This window comes from Polyodon spathula, chromosome 21 (assembly GCF_017654505.1).
Source record: "Polyodon spathula isolate WHYD16114869_AA chromosome 21, ASM1765450v1, whole genome shotgun sequence".
Classification (NCBI taxonomy): domain Eukaryota; kingdom Metazoa; phylum Chordata; class Actinopteri; order Acipenseriformes; family Polyodontidae; genus Polyodon; species Polyodon spathula.
The window spans coordinates 9545433-9565244 of record NC_054554.1 but is presented as its reverse complement, the minus strand read 5'-3'; the positions used below and the strand labels follow the sequence as shown (position 1 = coordinate 9565244).

Genomic DNA, 19812 nt, shown 5'->3' with positions numbered 1-19812 from the left:
TGATGCAAATGTTTACTTTGCACAAAGGGTAAGTGTGGCGTGGCATTGTTAACTATATTGCTGGAAACAGCTGAGCGTGCTTAGCGCTACCTCCAGGACTGCATTGTACTTTAGAACCCTTTGCGATGTTGTGTTAAACCGCAGTAAAGTTTTAGGGTAAACGGCAACATGTTTCCTAATGCCCTGGTTAAAGTAAATAACCCTCGTTCTTTGTTCTTGTGCTGATAAATACCGCTAGCCACAAATCTAGTGCACGAGTATATTTTGAAAACTTCAGTTTATGACAAACGATACGGATTTCCAGTCTCACAGGAGTTTTCCTGTACAGTAATTCTGCTATTCGATCTCATGACAGGTGACTCGCCCTCAGCCAGGCCGCCTCGGTGCTGATGCAGCTGGCTTCTACAGATCGCAGCTGAGAAGCGATTAGACGCAGGGATGTTGCAGTATTTCTCTGATGGTCTTGATTGGGCATTGCCTTGCACCTCTCCTGGGGAAAGTTACGTCAGCGGCACGTTGAAATTAGCATCTCTCTTTGTGAGGCAGTGCAGCAGCACAAGGAGCAATATAAAAACCCCGAGACTGTAGTTTCACAGTCTTCTCCTGCCTGCCTGCCTGCCTGCCTGCCTGCCTGCCTGGAACACCTGGAACAGACCACCGCATCCCCACACTGCATTTGTACAGGACTCACTATCACACCAGAGGGAAGAATGAGAGAAATTGTTCACATTCAGGCTGGCCAATGTGGCAATCAGATTGGAGCTAAGGTAAAATAAAATGCAATAAAATAAAATGATTTTAAAAAGGAATATTCTTTTAAAATTGATAATGCTTGAATTTATTGGCGTGCCCTTGGGGGATAAAAACAGTTTCTAGCTAAATACAATATTTTCTTAATTCATTATGTATAATATTGGATTCATTTAATGTAATTACAACAATGTACACTTTGCAACTTGAACATTTTAGTCTTCAAAACGTTGTTTTAGAAAATGACCAGCTCAACTGCGGAGGCATCGCTAGTAGTACCATTGAATTTTACACAATGATTGCAGTTTAACAGATTAGTTTCTGCTTCCTTTTCTGTGTATTTTTTAACGATCACTTTAACCACGGTAACGATTGTCACATGCAGAATACGACTGACTGATTTTCAATTTTGCTACAGCTGAGCTGAAGTGTATAGCATTCTATGACCACTCCCCACATTGCAGACAGTCGGGGAGGGACGGCGGCAGGGGGTGGGTTAATTTACTGTCTTATCCGAAATAGCATAAAACTAAACTTGAAAACATTACTTCTAAATTCAGTTAAAAAAAAAAAAAAAAAACACGCTTAGGTTATGATACTGAAGAGCGTCCTGCATTAAGTCTTTTAAAAATGAATTGCACCCAAGGGTAAAAACTTCTGTGAAAGACAGAAAAACTCAGAATGGATAAGGATTACTAAAACGGCATTACAGTACTTGGTAAATAACGGAAAATATGTCTGAAAAGATTTTAGTTTCCAGTGCTCAATTCCTGGTTTTTAAAACGGTGCCACACCCTCAGACTGCAGAATTCCTAACAAAGAGACATAATCGCTTCTGCAGTGCGAACACCGAGGAACGTGGACTGCAAAATATACATTAGCGTCACATAGCCACAGGCGGCAGACAGGCGCTATTTCTCCTGTCTCTTAGATAACAGATCTAAACACCCCCCCCCCTCCCCGGCTCTCTCTTTGTGTGTATGGGGGGGGGGGGGGGGGGGGGGTGGTCACCCCCTCACCCCACCCCACGCAAATCGACAAATTGTTGTTGTTTTTATTATTATTATTATTATTATTATTATTTGAAGCAGTAGTAGTAATATAATTTGTTTCTGAGTTCAGTCTCAGTTCTTTGTTGGAATTGCAAGTACAATACACATACACAGACAGTTCAACACAATTGTTTTGGCCATTAAGAACATGACCTACTACTTACCAAATCATCTTCAATGACAATGCATTGGTTGTGTACTTGGTGACAATGGTAATTTACCATCTACAATGGTTTGGAATAGTACTACAGGGGTAACATATTTTCATATTTTGACATACAAATAGTTTCTCGAGCATTATTGGCAATACTGGGATTGCACTAGGTTTTCTTCAGGAGAATACAGCAGTACTATAAATGTAATCCAATAGCATTGTTTACACTTTCCTGTATCTCCCCATCCAGCATTGCTGAAGTGCTTTCCCATTGTCCCATTGGCATGTGCTGTTCTATGATCGTTTATAAAGGTGTTTCTTTTTGCAACTTTGATCCTGGCCCCTTTTTCTGTGTTCAGCTGACTGTCAATGTCTCAGATTAGCATGCTTTGTGGTGGAAGGAAAAAGATTAAGAAGAATCAAACTAGTAAGCAATGCACACAGTGTACACACATGTGATATATGATTTCGCTATGCAACATGACCGAGAAACCCATTGAAGTAGTTCTTCTTGGGCCTTCACTATGCAATGCACTCTAGAGCCACCCTCACCTTCCACAGTGTCATTTTTACTCAGCGGTATTGAAGCATAGGAAATCATCATAAAGAAAAATTGATTGGTAAACTACAGTAAATAAAAAAACACGGCACACTGTTATACATTCATAATGTAAGCATTGGAAATTGCTAAATTACTCTGCCAATTGCAGCGCATAATTGCTGAATCTAGACACTTAGCAGTGAGAAAAGGCTCTGTGCTGAATAGGCACAGAGCCCAGTAATTATGTGTCCTCTGAGTTATCATGGCTGATGGATGGTAGCTGAGATGAGAGCTGTATCTGGAAGGTTTGTCACTCATTAGGCTAAAACTAGGCTAGGCAGGGTTTGCATTTGAATATTCAAACCCTCGTCCAGCCTCTCATGCAAATTATTTTTTGTACTTGCCTGGTCGTGAATTGATTTACTTGTTTTATCATGCTGGATGAATTGGGTGTGAACATTACCAGTACACAGACACCCACATTTAGACCTATCTTAAGCTATTCTTGATCTATCTTAACCTATTCTTGAAGCAGTATCACTAAAAGCAGTTTGAAACCAGGGAAAGGTTAATAACTTCTTCATACTTATGAATCATAATGGAAACATTTGGTCTAAGACCATTGAATAATTATTTAGTTCCAAGAGACAGGCTGTAATTTCAGGTTGTAACAAATTACATGAAATGCTTTGAATAGCTGAACTGGATTATAAAACAAAGCGCTATAACGGACATGCATTACTACATTACAACTGCAACACAAGCCATTAAACAGTGAAATAGTATATTTTTATACAATAAAAATTGGTTACTATAGTACCTGAAATTAACTAGTTCTTGAACCCCCTATGTGCTAAGATAATGTAATGACAGCATGCTGTCTGTGAAAGCCTGAAATCACTGTAATACCCAACATCTGTCACACATCAATAATTCACCAGCTGACAACACCCCCCCCCCCCACACACACACACCCAGAAACACAGGGTGAAAATGGGATAGGTTTCTGTAATTTGTTTAAAACGAGGGACATGGCAAAGGAAAAATAGCAATGTGAAAAATAAATTAATTCAGATGAGAGAAAATCAATGCCACCCAATTTGTAGTGAGCACCTGCTGAATTGAAAGACACAGGCTGAGAGAGAAAGCAGCTAATTATCAATTCAGATGTCCAGTAGACATCTGTGCCTAAGTGAAAGGAGAGAAAAGCTGGCTATTAGCATGCTGCAGCCTGTCCTGCGAGGCCCCCTGGGTGAGGTGGAAGAGAAGGGGGGGAGAGGGGAATAAGGGGGAGGCATCTGCACTGAAGCAGCAGAGCATATGGGTGAGAGGGCAGGGGGAGAGAGTCAGGGAGAGATCATTGTCTGTTTCGAGCCTGCTAGGGATCTTCGATCAGACAGACAGACTTTTAATTGATTGTATAATTGATTGTTTAAATTGATTGTATATATATATATATATATATATATATATATATATATATATATATATATATATATATATATATATATATATATACACACAGTACCAGTCAAAAGTTTGAGTACACCTGCTTGAAACCAGGTTTTTCATGATTATCTATGCTTTTAACTGTATAAACTTGTCTATAAACACTTACTGTTTCATTCTATGATACATGTACTTATATAAGCTGATAATCATAAGTGAATTGCATTCAAAAATTAAATGAAAATGTAAATCTTGTCAGTTTCAATGAAATGGTCACCCAAAGCAAGAGGATTTCAGTCTGAAGCCCAAGTCAGTTAAAAATCTGAAATCTGTATAACACTGTCTTAGAACACTAGCCTAAGTATAAAAGTGTCTTTGTTAGATGTTCCCTGAGTTAACTAGCATATTACCTAATTAACCTTTTGTCACCAATTATTGTTAACAGATGAGGGTCCATGATTATTATAAATATAGGTAGCATAGGCACAAGTTTGTCATTCCTGAATGTAAGGGAGCAGAAAATGACAAAATACGCTCAGTTAAGCAAAGATAAAAGACAGTCTGTAATTACTTTAAGAAATGAAGGTCAATCTTTAAGACATATCGCAAGAACATTGCAAGTGTCTGTAACTGCTGTGGCCAAGACCATCAAACGATTTGAAGAAACTGGCACTCATGAGATCAGGCAGGCCAAGGGTGACCTCAGAATCAGAGAACAAGTTAATTTGAGTCACAAGTCTGCGAAACCAGCGATTAACTGCCCCTGAAATACAAGCTCAGCTAAATGCTACTAGAAGTACAGATGTTTGAACATGAACTGTTCAGAGGAGATTGCGTGAAGCTGGCCTAACTAGAAGAATTGCTGCAAAGAAACCATTGTTAAGAGTGCAGAATAAGAGGAAGAGACTTGCCTGAAAAACACAGAAACTGGATGTTTGAGGAGTAGAAGTCGGTCTTATGGACTGATGAGTCAAAATTTGAAATATTTGGGTCCAACCGCCAAGTATTTGTAAGACACAGAGAGGGTGAGCGCATGAGTTCTGCATGTGTGGGTCCCACTGTCAAAAATGGAGAAGGCAGTGACATTGTCTGGGGTTGCTTTGCTTGTGACAGAGTTGGTGATCTTTACCAAGTCCATGGCAAGCTCAACCTGCATGGCGATCATAGCATACTTCAGAGGCATGCCATTCCATCAGGATTACGGCTGGTTGGGCAGTCCTTCATTCTTCAGCAAGATAATGACCCGAAACACACCAAAACAAAGCTACCCACAAGTGGGTCCCAGTTCCATTCATTTTCACATCTACAACCAGAGTTTTTCTTTCAAAGAGCACAAAAATTGTGGAGAGCGCAGTCAGCATTTGTGTGGAAAAATAATTGTTACAGTAAATGACAAAGACATAAAGGCTAGTTTTAAGTGTTTGGCCTCACCATAGGATTAGTGTAGAGCTTTCAAAATCCGAAAGATGTTTTAGCAATTTCTAATGGGCACTTACAAAAATGTACACTGCTCAGGTAAACTACATGAATGTACAATTGTTATTTGTATGTTTTGAGCTTTTAAAATGAATGACATTTTGTAGTCATTTATGTATATAAAAAAAAAACTATTCTATATACTGCATTAAAATATACTTTAGTAAAACTGTACTGCTTGTCAAAGGCTTCAATACAAGATGTGCTGCTTATTACTGAAAGAAAATTAAACCTGTTTGTTACAAAACCTGCAAGAAACAACTTGGTTGCACTTGTCCAATAATGAATCTTCTGAGCTGTTTCAAGCTAGTTTTGTAAACATTAGTCGTTTTCCAGCATATTTTATTGCCTTTCAGAACAAGGTATAAATATAGCCGTGGAGCAGTTAGCGCTGTATTAGGTGTGTACTGTATTTGTATGGATCTTGTCATTTTTTCATGTTTCATCATTTCAGTTCTGGGAGGTGATCAGTGATGAACACGGAATCGACCCCACTGGAAACTACATTGGAGACTCGGACCTTCAGCTGGAGAGAATCAGTGTCTATTACAATGAGGCCTCATGTACGAAATAGCTTCACTTACTATTATTGAAAGCTGCACACAGTATCCACAGTCACAAAAATACAATAAATAACAATTCTATTGAGCTGATTTTACATGACCCAAAGATAGTATTAGCTGTGAAGACTGCCTAACATCTTGAAAATAAAAAACACACATTCTTTGAATTTATATAGTTTCAACATGTTTTCAATGTACTAATACTGTACAGAGTTCTAAAATTGAAATCAGAGCATTTATAATTTCATTTAAAGTTTCATGATGTTTGCATTCATTGTGAATACTTTTGAGTTTTATTGCTTACAGGCTGGTTTTGTTTTCCTGTGTGTGTGTGTGTTTTTTTTTATTTTAATTCCTAGTCTCAGAAATCCTGTAATATTGTGACATTTCATCTGCAACTGCTTCAATACTTTACCAAAATGGAGTCAACAGAGTTGAAAGGTCACAGTATCACATGATTTTTCAATTCCAGGAAGCCAAAAAACATTGTGAAAACCACACATGCCAGAACAATGGCAACCAGTAAGCTCAGTTTACAAGATACAAGTGTTTTGCAATTGGCTAGTTTTTAGACATGAACGGGAATAAACAAAAAGCAATGGTGTCATTGGGTATTGGTACATGACAGCTTCTAATTTTAATTGATATTATCACCTTATTTCCCTCACAGCTCACAAATATGTACCTAGAGCCATCCTGGTTGATCTGGAGCCTGGAACCATGGACAGTGTCCGCTCAGGGGCCTTTGGTCACCTCTTCAGACCAGACAACTTCATCTTTGGTAAGCACAGCAGCTTGTAAATGTCTCCTTTAGCTCCCTATCCTGTCTCTGTGACTTGGCTGTGTAATCACTCCAAGTTTTTTTCTGAAAGAAATCTGATTTCAGCCCTGAACTCTCAACAATTAAACACAGCATTTGCTTTGAACAAAAATGTAGATTTATTTCTTAACCAAAGTGAAGCTGCAGTTATATATTCATTGATGGTAATTTAAAAGTACTTTCGAGTCATCTTTCTGATATTTTCTGTGTGTAAATATGCTGTTTTTTCAGTTCTCAGTCTCAGAGGCTTCAGTGCATCTGAAGGTCTTTGTCTTAAAAGATATCTGCGATATTAAATGTATTCAGAATGCTTGAAGTGTAGTTAACATGTCGTGTAAGAAAAAGGGTTCAGGGTTGCCTGACATTCCTTTCTGCCTCAAGCATGCACATGTTATACCCCTAATATAAACTTGCACAACATCAGTATGTGAGTATAGAAATAGCTATTGATGTAGAGAGAGTTCAGGACTGGGGCTTATCTGTGGACTTTAGCCACAGGCTAAACTAGAAAGCAGCAGGGATTAAATCAATGATGATTAAATATATATATATATATATATATATATATATATATATATATATATATATATATATATATATATATATATATATACACACACATGTTATATTCCTTCAGGCCAAAGTGGAGCAGGAAACAATTGGGCCAAGGGCCACTACACAGAAGGCGCTGAGCTGGTGGACTCAGTCTTGGATGTGGTGAGGAAGGAGTGTGAGAACTGTGACTGTCTGCAAGGCTTCCAGCTCACCCACTCTCTGGGAGGGGGCACTGGCTCTGGGATGGGAACACTCCTGATCAGCAAAGTGCGAGAGGAGTACCCTGACCGCATCATGAACACTTTCAGCGTAGTGCCTTCCCCCAAGGTGTCAGACACGGTGGTGGAGCCATACAACGCCACCCTGTCCATCCACCAACTCGTAGAGAACACAGACGAGACCTACTGCATTGACAACGAAGCCCTCTACGACATCTGCTTTAGGACCCTGAAGCTAGCCACCCCCACGTATGGAGACTTAAACCACCTGGTGTCTGCCACCATGAGCGGTGTGACCACTTCCCTGAGGTTCCCTGGACAGTTGAACGCTGATCTCCGCAAGCTGGCGGTCAACATGGTACCCTTCCCTCGTCTGCATTTCTTCATGCCCGGCTTTGCCCCTCTGACCGCCCGTGGAAGCCAGCAGTACCGCGCCCTCACTGTGCCAGAGCTCACCCAGCAGATGTTTGATGCCAAGAACATGATGGCAGCCTGCGACCCACGCCACGGACGCTACTTGACGGTAGCTACTGTCTTCCGTGGCCGCATGTCCATGAAGGAGGTGGACGAGCAGATGCTGGCTATCCAGAACAAGAACAGCAGCTATTTTGTGGAATGGATCCCCAACAATGTCAAGGTGGCCGTCTGCGACATCCCACCAAGAGGGCTCAAGATGTCTTCCACTTTTATCGGCAACAGCACGGCCATCCAGGAGCTGTTCAAGCGTATCTCCGAGCAGTTCACAGCTATGTTCAGACGCAAGGCTTTCCTGCATTGGTACACCGGAGAGGGCATGGATGAGATGGAGTTCACTGAGGCCGAGAGCAACATGAACGACCTGGTTTCTGAGTACCAGCAGTACCAGGATGCCACCGCCGAAGAGGAAGGTGAAATGTATGAAGATGATGATGAAGAGTCCGAAGCCCAAAAATGAACATTTAAAATAAAAAACAACAACAAAACGGTCAAGAATTCAAAACCTCCCATCATCTCCATGAAAACCCAGGCTTCCCTCCTCCCTCTCCGTGCTCTTACCCTGTTGTTATTCTCTCTCTCTGCTAGAGTCAGTTCTAGATCTGTATCCTTCTATATCATTGCTTCTTATTGTTTATAACTTGCAAAAACAAGCCAAAAAAAATAAAAATAAACACACCTTAGTATTTATTACTAATAAACAATACAAAACATCACTCAGACATTATGATACCAAGTTTTAGCAACTCTCAATTCCTTTATTTTGATGTTTTATTTTTTACTAGCCTTTTTATTTTTGGTAATATTTAATAAATGTATTGCTGTTAAAGGAGTCTGTTTCACTTTTTCAATTAGCAGTTTCTTTATTACCAAATAGACAACAGAAGGCCTATCATATGCATTTATTTGTAAGGATCCAACTCCATCAGAAATTAATTTAGTTATTTATGCATGTACAACATTATTTATAGTAGGTATGTAATCTTGACTTTTTTTTTCACATTCAGTAAAACCAGAACCTTTACATTATTTCTGTGATACCAGAGCAAATTCATAGTTAATCTTTAATCTGATTTAGGATGTTAAATGATTTTGTATTTAGTGTTTGATTACATTACATTTCACTCCCTAGTTTTTTGTGCTGTACCAACATCATGATTTTAAAGGCTATAAAGTTAATACATTCATTTATATCATTTTCACACTTTCATACCTTTCTCTTTTGGACAAGTAATTGCACAAGTGCATTAAAATGTATTCGATCTGTCCGTTTGAGTACAAACACCAATAGCACGGATAGACCAGTTGCTTGTACAAGCAATATGAAGGAAGCACGTTGAATGGAGATACTGCTTCACTAAAAGTGTATGTTATGGAAGCTCTTGAATATAATTTTAGGCATGATAAATAGCACAGTACAAAATTATAGCATTAGGGACAGCCTCTATAATTAGATCTGGGGGGGGGGCATTGTAATATAGAACTGGATGGAATGATCAGATCATAACGAAATTTACAGAGTGGAAAGTATTTAAACCAATTTCTAAAATCTGGCAAAGCAAAACAATTTATTCCATACATTTTAAGATACTGAGTTTTTTCATACTGCTAACAAAAGAATACACTTATGAAATGGTAAACACTTTAAAGAGTAGTAAATCATAGTAAAAGCACAGTGAGCTAAGAGAAGCATTGAGAAGCATGGTAAATGGATTGTATTAAACTGCACAATTAAGCCTGGCAAGAGATGGGATAAAGTACCCAATCTCAAAGCATCTGCTTTTCAATGAAACTGAAGATCTTAGAGGGACAGGAATTGCAATGTGTGTGTGTGTGCGTGCGTGTGTGCGTGTGTGTGTGCGTGTGTGCGTGTGTGTGTGTGCTGGTGTGCGGTTCGAAGAGATGCAAAAGCAATTCCATTTGGACTATTGAAACCAAGAAATTAGTAAAAGAACCTGACTCAGTAAAATATAATACTGTGCAAATTACTGTCAGCAGCTGCAATGGTGAATGATCAAATCCTGAACCCTAATTGCAGAACTGTACCTACATTCAGTCACTCAAGTTTGTTCTGCTCATTTGACAGAACACTCAGCACAGGCTATGAATATTCTGAACTCCTGAACCAATTCTCTTGTGTCTAATGTCTGTTACCGTTTACATCAGTTGCTAAACATGCTGTATTAAGGCCATGAGGCTCACAGTTGGCCCTTTTTTTCTATACAGGGAGAACTAAGAATGCTAAAGGTTTTCCATTTCTCAATTCAAATTCAATGGGAGGTCTTTAAGGTCATGAGCTACTAACATACTATTTCCCTTACGGATCTCTTTATTTAACACATGGATGAGTTTTCTTTCTCTTATTTTTCCTGAAGTGAACTGAGCTGAAAGCACAGCAGTTTACTGAAGACACTGAGTAGCTGTTCCTCACTGGCACGCCACAAGTTCCCATTAGTATTATATATTTAAGAACCTAAACTGTCTATTCAGTTCTGTAAAAAACATTATTTAGTATCACGTTCTGAGGCTGAGGGCAAAAAGGCACTCCTTTTTCTAACCTGCTTTGCGAACATACAAGTATGTATGAAGGATAATCTGGGTCTAAAGGGTGTTAATTAGCACACATGTCAATTATTGCATGTTCTAATTTGGACCAAACAGACTACAGAACATAACATGTTCTCATTTTAATTGGAAGGAATTCTAAATATATGTACATTAACTATGCTTTTCTATGAATTGTTGCAACTAGACCTATGCACCGCACTTGCAGTAATACAGTAAGATAATTAACCAATCAGTCTGGTGAAGACATACATACCCACACAATCTAGTCCATCGTTCATTCTTTTCATTAGCTTTTGTAGCTTTCAATTACCAAAAAAAAAACCAACAAATATGTTCTAACTCTATTTTAAACATAAGATACTTTTGACAATATGTCTGTTGCTATATGAACATACATACTAGTTTCTGTAGGGTAATTGTTTTGTTGCCTAGCTCTACATTTCTGAGACAGTTTAAAAGCAGACAAAGGATTCTTTACTTGCATATTAGTTTGAGGGGCTTGGACGAGCATAAAGGCCAACCCTTAAGCATTGCTAAACACGGTGCTCTACACTTCACCTTGAGGGTTTCCAAGGCAACTCCAGATTGTCCATCTCAATTGGCTTCAAGTTGAGAGACTGGAAAATAAACCGACCAATTACTGTAATTGCAAGCAATGTGTTTTAAATATACCTATATTGCAAAGAAGTGAATACCATTCATCGGCACATGGGCTTCATTCATGTAATTAACCATCCTTCCAAAATCTTTTAGTTGTTCAGGCCTCCCAATATTCTTATTAACATATAAACCACTTTGATGGCTTGTGGTCTTAACATTACCCCGAGTTGACATTAGTCCACATTGCAATGGCACAATTAGCATTCTCTTATTGAGTGAGTGGAGGGTATGGGATTTTCAGCTCAGGATTGAGGTACACCTGCATGCCGAGCAGTGAGGGGAAGCTATTATGGCACATACTGGCACTGTGCCATTGTGTCTCTCAATTTTAATTAGCACTAAATTCACAAGAACCAAATTCAATACAAGAACTCAAGTTACTTTCTGCAACTACTTCACAACACACAGAAGAATTCAAAGGCACTGCACCGAGGACACAGAAACAAAAGAGGCATTGGTTGTGCATCCTCCTTAAAGATTTAATTAAGACAGACTGCACCTTGAAGCCCCTCTCTGGGATTACATTTAACCAAGCAACACGGCACAGCACAGCCCCGCTAATCACATATTGTCCATATGCTGCCAGGACACGGCATGGATAAATATTAGAAGGGCTGTGCTACACACAGAAGGTGCACTTTGAATATACAGTCTATTCAGAAAAATGTATTTGGAATTTGCATCTAATTATACAGACTTAACATTGGTGAGGGAAATAGTGAAGAGACACTTAAGGTGGTATTGATTGACAATTGTTAAAGTAACATAAAACAAACTCCTCTGATAACATGACAGAAATACACATTTTATTATTATTAGTTGTTAAAATCAATATATAAAAATACACAGTGAACCAAATGCTGTGTATCTTGGGTTTCTAACCAATATAAGTGACAATTTAGGTGTGATAATGGTTTGTTTTTCAGTTTCATGTGCAATGCACCTGAATACACTGCAGCTTCACAGCTGATGTCCAGGTTTTTAAACTGGCTGGGTAAAGGTATTGGAAAGCTCACATTAGTATTTTAAACACGCAGAGTTGCAGCTTACGACTGACATTTACTGGCAGTCACCAGCCATCCCATCTAATCATACTTTTTTTGTGGGTCAGCAGAAATGCACTTGACGCAATGCCTTCCTCAGTGTAGAAGCATTATAACTCTTTGCATATGGGTACATTTTTCACCTGTTTCTTATTAGCCCCCCCCCAAAAAAGCCAGAATTTTCTAAACAAATCTTTGGGGGGGTTTCAGATGAAAACCTGAAAGTTCAATCCTGGGTCTGATTACTGATTAGGCCTCATGGGAAATAGGTTTTACAAAATGCATGCACAGTTAGGCAATACTGCAACTGTGCTAAAATAAGAGAATCCAATGTATAGCCTTGAGTAATTGTTTCTCCACCCTAAAGAGAGTGATGTCTCCTGCTTTCCCTGCTCTGGATATACAGAAGTGACCACGCCCTTCAGTACTGACAATCCAATTCAATGAGCTAATCAAATTCGACATTCAAAATGTGCCAAAAAATGCCATTGCGATTGGATTATTGGTTCTCTAGAGGTAAAAATGTAACTGTGATGTACAGACTGACTCCATATCCTCAGATTATGATACATTCAACATTTAGCAAATTCTACATATATGTTGATAGATGAAATGGTAGCCATATCAGTCCAGAGATGATAGACAAAGAGGAGAGGTGATACCTAGAGATTGGACTAAATTAAAAATGTTTCAGTTCTCAAGACCTCAGAGGTATCTTCTTCACCTGAATAAGAGACATCGAGGTCTTGAAAGCTTGTGATTTAATTATTTTTTAGTGAGTCTCTACATATATTTGAAATTCTACAACTGCATCAACTACACAGTTCCCCACCGGGGATAATTTCAGGGAGTGAGGCTCTCATAGAATGAAAACTGAAGCATGACAAGGTTAATGCATTTTTAAATCAATAATTTTTAGCAGATTGAACAGATAAGTGAATAGAGTTGAGCCTTAAAATGTAATTACTAATGAGATTTGACTAGAGATATAATGGTCTGTTCTTTTGATTTCTAAAATGTAGCTTCAGGAACCATTTAGAAATACACTTTTAGATATTGTAGCTATATCAAGCAGTTATTTCAAATGATACTGGATACCATTATGTTCCCAATTGTATTACCCAGAAGAAAGGCAAGTAGAACTATTTACTGGTGTTAGCATTACTTTGGATTTGGAACAACATTATAATGATACATTTGGTACGTCAAAATATGAAAACATTACCACTGTGGTAAAATCAACCAATATCACATTCCATTTAGCTTATTTATTACTGTATTGCTCGTTAGCACACAGCCATATAATTGCAATTGAAATGCCACTGTACTACCATTGAAGATGTTTCAGGAGAATTTGAATGATTTAAAGTCTAATTAGTGTTTTACAATGACACTTCTTACCCATTACTACTTTAGTAACATGTAGGACTGGTGTGTCTTATTATGCTGAGAATCGTTTTGTTCCTGTTTCTTTATTATATTTAAATATTTCAAATACTCTATAGACAAACCTTTCTGTAGGTCACATGATCCGATTGCTGCCAGGCTATAGAGTTTAAACGACAGCACATGATGTAATTTGGAACCAGAATGCAGCAGGGATGTTGAATCACACAGATGAAGACAAAAGCACAGCAACCAAAGAGGGACTGCATGCATATTTAATTGATGGCATGGACATCTGCACTCTGGCATTGCATCAGTATAGAACACACAAGGACGTCCTCTTCATCAGTGACTGCATTACCTCAGCTAAATGCCAAGCACATTTGGATGTTCACTTCGGTGGCCTGCATTTTGAATATCAAAAGAATCCTTTGGCGCACATTTAAAATCCAAAAAATATATAAATAACCTTGAATTCATATATTTTTTTTTTTAATTTTTCATTTGAGGGGTCTCAGAAAAAGAGTTTGGTTTTCAATAATTTCTTCAAAATGTTAAATATCCTTGTCTAGGCATGTGTATAGAGTGCGCTGCACCCCCGAATTGACTTCATATTATTATGAGACAGAAAGCAATCCGAATCATTGGATTTTGACTCTAATTACAGGCCAGCTGCCAGGACAATGGCAGCATTGCAGCCTTTATTCCAGCTGCTCACCCCACACTCAATTTAATTCTGAATTCATGGATTACTCTCAAGGGTGGACTGGACCAAGAAGCTTCACTCTGTCCCATGACTGTGAGATGAGGTTAAAAGCTCTATATTAAAAAGTGCAGAATGCTTTAGCTTGTGATAAGCAAACCAAAAATACATTCCTTGTTAAACATTAGGATACTTCACATCTGTATAAGGAAGTATGGTATTACAATGAAACTAAGGTTACTGAATTAAGATAAAATATTTTATTACTGTGTACTCTTCTCTTTTGCCAGTAACTCACAACCGTTTCTAGCATGTGTTGTGAACTGAGATATACAGAGGAAAAATGAACACCTCCTTCTACAGTACATATGAAAATTCTATCTTTGCTAATCCATTTGCTACATGATATTGCCCAAGGCTTATTTAAAAGTAACCCCCTCCAATGCATACAATAAGATACTTCCAAATTCGCAAGAAAACTGGGTTACAATATTCCCATTAGGTTTATTAATACCATCATGGATTTGTTTGCGGCAATTTTAATTTGGTCTTGATTCAAATTCTAGGTCAGTTAAAAAAGATTGATCTTCTATAACAGCTACAAAGTATTTGTTACCAGCAGGGCTTCAAACAGTGCAAGACATGTTAGTGTAGTTTTCTAGACTTAATTTTCACTTTGGATTGGATGAAGCTCATTTTCCCATCACAACACTGTAGATTCACTCCCTGTGCAGTAAGTATTATAATCCCAATACCACTTACCTATAGTATGTGCAGCGAAGTGAGTTTCTGGTTTTAGATTGGGCTCTAGTACTCATTGCACAGGGGGTGTATTTACAGTGTAGTGGAGGTTACATTTATCATACTTCATTCAAAGGGAAAATAAAGTCTGGAAAACGAAACCATCTACACGGTTCTTATGTTAATAAGATGTAAGAAAAAAGATTTTAAAAAGCTTTGGTTAGCCCCGCATGGATTAGGCACACACTTGACACTGGCGCATTTCATTAAAAATAATCTGTCTAAACAGATGTCATATTCTGCATACTGTAGAGTACTGGCATCTGTACCCTGTTTTTTTAAAATTATTATTATAACTATATCTCTGTGTTTTACTGTGTTCACCTATGCTTTACTAAGAACCATTTACATAGCACATTAATCATATTAGACACACAGCTCCACATACACTCTGTTGTCAGCTATAAAGAACTTTAATTAAAGCAATTTTTCTATTGCTTTAACAAATGAACATTAACAGCTGTAATACAGCAAATGAGGAGTCAATATTAATATACATTCACATAAGTAAACACAAACAAGGAAACAACCAAAAAATGAAGTGTCACCCTAAATTGCGACTTGAAGCTAAATGATCACGTGGTTTCAGTAAATCCCCCCCCCCCCCCAACATTATGTTTGCATCCTGCAGTTTACTTTTTTTTAGCCCACATACAAAAGCAACTTTGTAGCCTTTAGTGTTAACGTGATACGCAAAAGCCTGGTGTACAATATACTCAGTTATATCAGCCGGTCAGTAGAGGCCAGCACCAAACAGACGAAACACATACATGTAATCTGACGGCCGCCATAGACGCCCTGTAGCATTGGGTCTTTGGTTAGGATGCATTACACTGCAAAATAAAAGGGAAGGTAATGTCTTGAACATACAGTCAGCAATACCACAAAAGGACAGTTGTGTTTTTTTTTTCTTCATTTAAGCACACGAAAGTGGAATTTGTCACTTTGATTCAAGACAAGTAAGGGTTGTTTTTTTTTCTGTTGAGGTAAGAATATGTTTATCCATCGTTGCACTTATTAGCGAATACAGAATGTGGTCTGCAGTGTCTGTGTAGCCTGCCTTTTCGATACGGTTTATTTAATTATTTATTTATGCATGCATTTTGACATGGGTCAATTCATTGCTTTCCTACAGATTCTGTGAAGTGATCGTTTTGTCACCTGTTTCGTAAAAATAAATATATCCGAGTTTTTCTGAATACAGATTTTTGCTCTATGCACGTTTGACAAGATGTGGGTTAAATTTTCTCTTGTTGATTGTCTCTTGCAAAACAGTAAAATAACATGGCTCTGTACTTAAAAAAAAATCCTTCTTCCAGCAATGCGAAATGTATTCGTTGTCTCAATTATTATTGCAGTCTGTTTTGATAATATAGCATATGCAGCGAGAAGCCTCTTCGGTGACAGAATGTTAACGTAATATTAAATAATTCCAAAATGTTTAGGCTAAATTACACTAGGCATCTGAAAATCTCTTTTACAGTAGATCAGTTTTCACTGTATAACGTTTTAAGACCCCAACTTCTTCGGTTCAGCTTCCCCTTTGTGTATTTAAAACCACCAGATCAGGAATTAAGAACTAAAAAGCAAATTCCATGACTAATATCTCATATATAAACAAGCTTGGTATAAACAAGTGGTTTAGCATCACTGCACAAAAACGTGTTAAAAATCTAAATGGACAAACATGGTACCCAGACTGTCCAATCATATACCCACCCTCAACCACAATCCAACAATAAGATACATTGGTTCTATCTTTTTCTTCAACGCTACAAAAGATTCGGTTGTCTGTGCAAAGCTTGTCAGTTTCAAATGAAGTCATGGCTCCATGAAATAGGGAAATGGAAAGTTTGAACATAAATTTATTGTTGCTTAGTAAGTTCGAGTAAAATATTTTATTTGATATTAGTAACATCCAAGAAAATATACAAGAATACAACATATTTATCAATGCAATTGGTAGCTTTTTAAAATTAACTCAGGCAGACATTTAGCACTGTTAAGATTCCTTGTCAGATGGTGCTATTTAGAAAATAAACTGTGGACTGGCTTGAATAAGAATTGAAAACAGAAAGCTTGTTTTCTTCACTTAACAAACATAAGCTCTGTTTGGAAGAAGTACAAGTTGCAATAGCATCTTGGAACAAAATCATGACCTGTCCTGTATCGCGGTTTCACTCCAGCTGCGATTTGGTTATGTGTGACTTACTGCACAGGAAGTGCTATCGGGAAGTCTTTAGATCTACATAGTTGTTCAAGCAGAGAAACAAAAGATCTTCAACGCAAGTCCCTTGTCAATACTCTTTTTAAGAGATTTTGTCTGTTTTTATTTTCATGAAAGTTCTGTAGACTGTTGTACGGGTGTTAGTCTCTGTTTGAACTTTGCGTCTGAATCCAGTTAGAAAAGCCGTCTTAAGAAATTACATTGTATTTGTGCAGAAGTACAGCATTTCATTTCAAAGCAGCGAAGAAACACGTTTTAACTTTAAGATACTGTATTAACACCACTAGTGAATATATAAAATGTGATATTTATCCAAATAAAAAATATCAACTTTGAAAAAGATTTGTGAGACTTGTAACATTCGAGATGATTAAATGTGTCATTTTATAACAATGGTTCTACTGTTTTATTATCATTGTCATGGGAAGACAACACCCAAGTGAGAAAGTATTCTCCTGTGCATGTTTCACACTCTCAAAGATTATTCTAGCAGACGCATGTTTCTCTGGAAGGGTGTTTTTGCTGATGCGGTTTCCTGTTTCTTCCAGATGTAGCTGATGCTATGGAATATGACGAGAGACTCGCCAGGTTCCGACGAGGCCACCTCAACCCCTTCAACAAGGCAGAGGAGGAGCCTCGGGGAGACAAGGACCCGCTGCACAATGGTGGGTGCATTAACAAACAGCAGACAAACCAAGGAAAATTTACTTTTTTTTATAGTAGTTTTTAAGTGTTCCTGAAAGGAGAGAGACAATTTAGCACTGGCTTCAGTCAGGCATGGTAACAGTAGAATCCATGAGAGCTTCCCCTCAAAGCAAACCACCCCCCGACTGTACCTGAACACCTCCTGATAGTCCTTCTTGTTCCTGACCAATTGTAAAGAAAATGGGGTGGATTTGTGATACAGTTGAAACATATATTGTAGCTGTTTGACTAAAGCAGGGCTATTTTCAAAAAGCATTGCTAAGGTGCGCTTTTTTTTAAAACTAATGTTACAGTACTAGTAAGAAACAAAGTCGCATGCACAATTGGATTAAATTAAAATTAAATGAGCCTTCTGAGTTTCTTATTTGAAGCTGTATTTTCAGGTGTAAACGCAGCACTATGATAATGCTTTGATTTCCGCTCCTCTAGTTTTAGAATGAGTGTTTGCAGTTATGGATGGATCTAGGGGTGCATAATTCAGTTCTCTGGGCCCACCTGGTCTTTGTTCCACCTGTAACTCACCTGAACCAATTTTACATCCTCCCAGGTAATCCTCAATCAGGTAATTATATAATCATACCTGTAAAACCTGGACCTGGACTTATGCACCCCTGATCTACAGTGTTGGTGATCTTACAAACTCACCCCATGTGGGTTCAATACATTTGATTTTCATATTGGGAACGTGCAGTCTGTTTCTGAGCCAAACTGCTATCTTGTCGTAACACACTGCTGTTTTGGAAAGTGGAGCAGAAACACGCTGTGGCATTCCCTATAGGTTTAGATCACTTCCTTATTGAAAGGCTTGTGATTCAGTATACAAACCACTGGTACATAAATTCACCCGCTGTTTCCACCATGAGATTGTGTGGGTGTTTTAATTTCCTGGTAGTGGGGTGTGAAACCACTTTGTAGTTTATGAACTAGAACACAGTCGGGACTGCTAACTGCTGTTGCCTTCCAGCGCTGGGTTTTGGAAGGTTGTCCATCATGCTGTTCTGCGAAGTTTATGCAGGTGGGTTAAGAATGTGTATGAGATGTTTTCCTTTTGTATTTATAGTGCAGTTCTTCTATGTTAACCACAGAAGTATTGGAAAGTGATTTTTTTAAAAATGTTTCAAGAGTCTTCATCAGGTGGATTAGTAATGTATATTTTAAATAAATTATTTGTATTTCAATTTTATATACCGTTGCAAAGGGGCTCTGATTTTCAGGATTAAGGCTGTTTGTCGTTTAATCTGGCTTTATTTCCCACACATGCACTTAGAATAGGCCTGATTCTGTTTTATCGCACTGCTTTACAAATCCCAGAGTTTTACATTTAGAATACTTCTGCTTTTTATATGTGTCCTTTTTTAAACGTAAATAACTTTTTTTTAATAAAAATATTTAAAGGACCAGGCAAGCTGGTTAAAAAAACAACCTTGATTTAACCTTCCCGAGTTTTTAATCATTTTGGCCCATTAGTTTGTGATAAATGTGTCTGTTGTGTGTCCTGAACTGTTGTAGCTGAAAAAGCTATTTCTGAATAATCCAACAATCAGCAAGATCCATTGCAAGGCACTACCACTGAGTAGTGGGCTAATATTGGGTTAGAATGTCTAGCTTTAATAAAGCAGAACATTGAGAAAGGGTTAATTGTTTTACAGGGACTAGAGGGATGGTCC

At 38.0% G+C, this 19812-nt stretch overlaps 2 protein-coding genes across 5 annotated transcripts in view; both read left to right on the top strand.

Moving 5' to 3' along the window:
* Nucleotides 1-526: 526 nt before the first annotated feature.
* LOC121296579 (tubulin beta-3 chain) lies at nt 527-8881 on the top strand. Its single transcript, XM_041222288.1, has 4 exons — nt 527-767; nt 5877-5985; nt 6656-6766; nt 7443-8881. The coding sequence occupies exons 1-4, from the start codon at nt 711-713 to the stop codon at nt 8510-8512; spliced, it is 1347 nt and encodes a 448-aa protein (XP_041078222.1). The 5' UTR covers nt 527-710; the 3' UTR covers nt 8513-8881.
* A 7137-nt stretch (nt 8882-16018) lies between these two features.
* The window catches only part of def8 (differentially expressed in FDCP 8 homolog), a 20597-nt gene continuing 16803 nt past the window's right edge, over nt 16019-19812 (top strand). For 2 of the 4 annotated variants that reach the window (XM_041221951.1, XM_041221947.1), the window contains exons 1-2: nt 16022-16199; nt 17989-18105. In XM_041221951.1, coding sequence (XP_041077885.1) covers nt 18003-18105 — 103 coding nt within the window. In that variant the 5' untranslated portion in view covers nt 16022-16199; nt 17989-18002. Of the gene's footprint in view, nt 16200-17988; nt 18106-19812 lie in introns of all 4 variants that reach the window. The other 2 variants (XM_041221952.1, XM_041221948.1) reach the window with 2 other exon arrangements.

Bases quoted from the DNA above. Each gene is read 5' to 3' on its own strand.
- LOC121296579 (XM_041222288.1), top strand. From the start codon at position 711: ATGAGAGAAATTGTTCACATTCAGGCTGGCCAATGTGGCAATCAGATT. The intron at 768-5,876 runs GTAAAATAAAAT...TCATCATTTCAG, and splicing joins GCAATCAGATTGGAGCTAAG to TTCTGGGAGGTGATCAGTGA. The intron at 6,767-7,442 runs GTAAGCACAGCA...ATATTCCTTCAG, and splicing joins ACCAGACAACTTCATCTTTG to GCCAAAGTGGAGCAGGAAAC.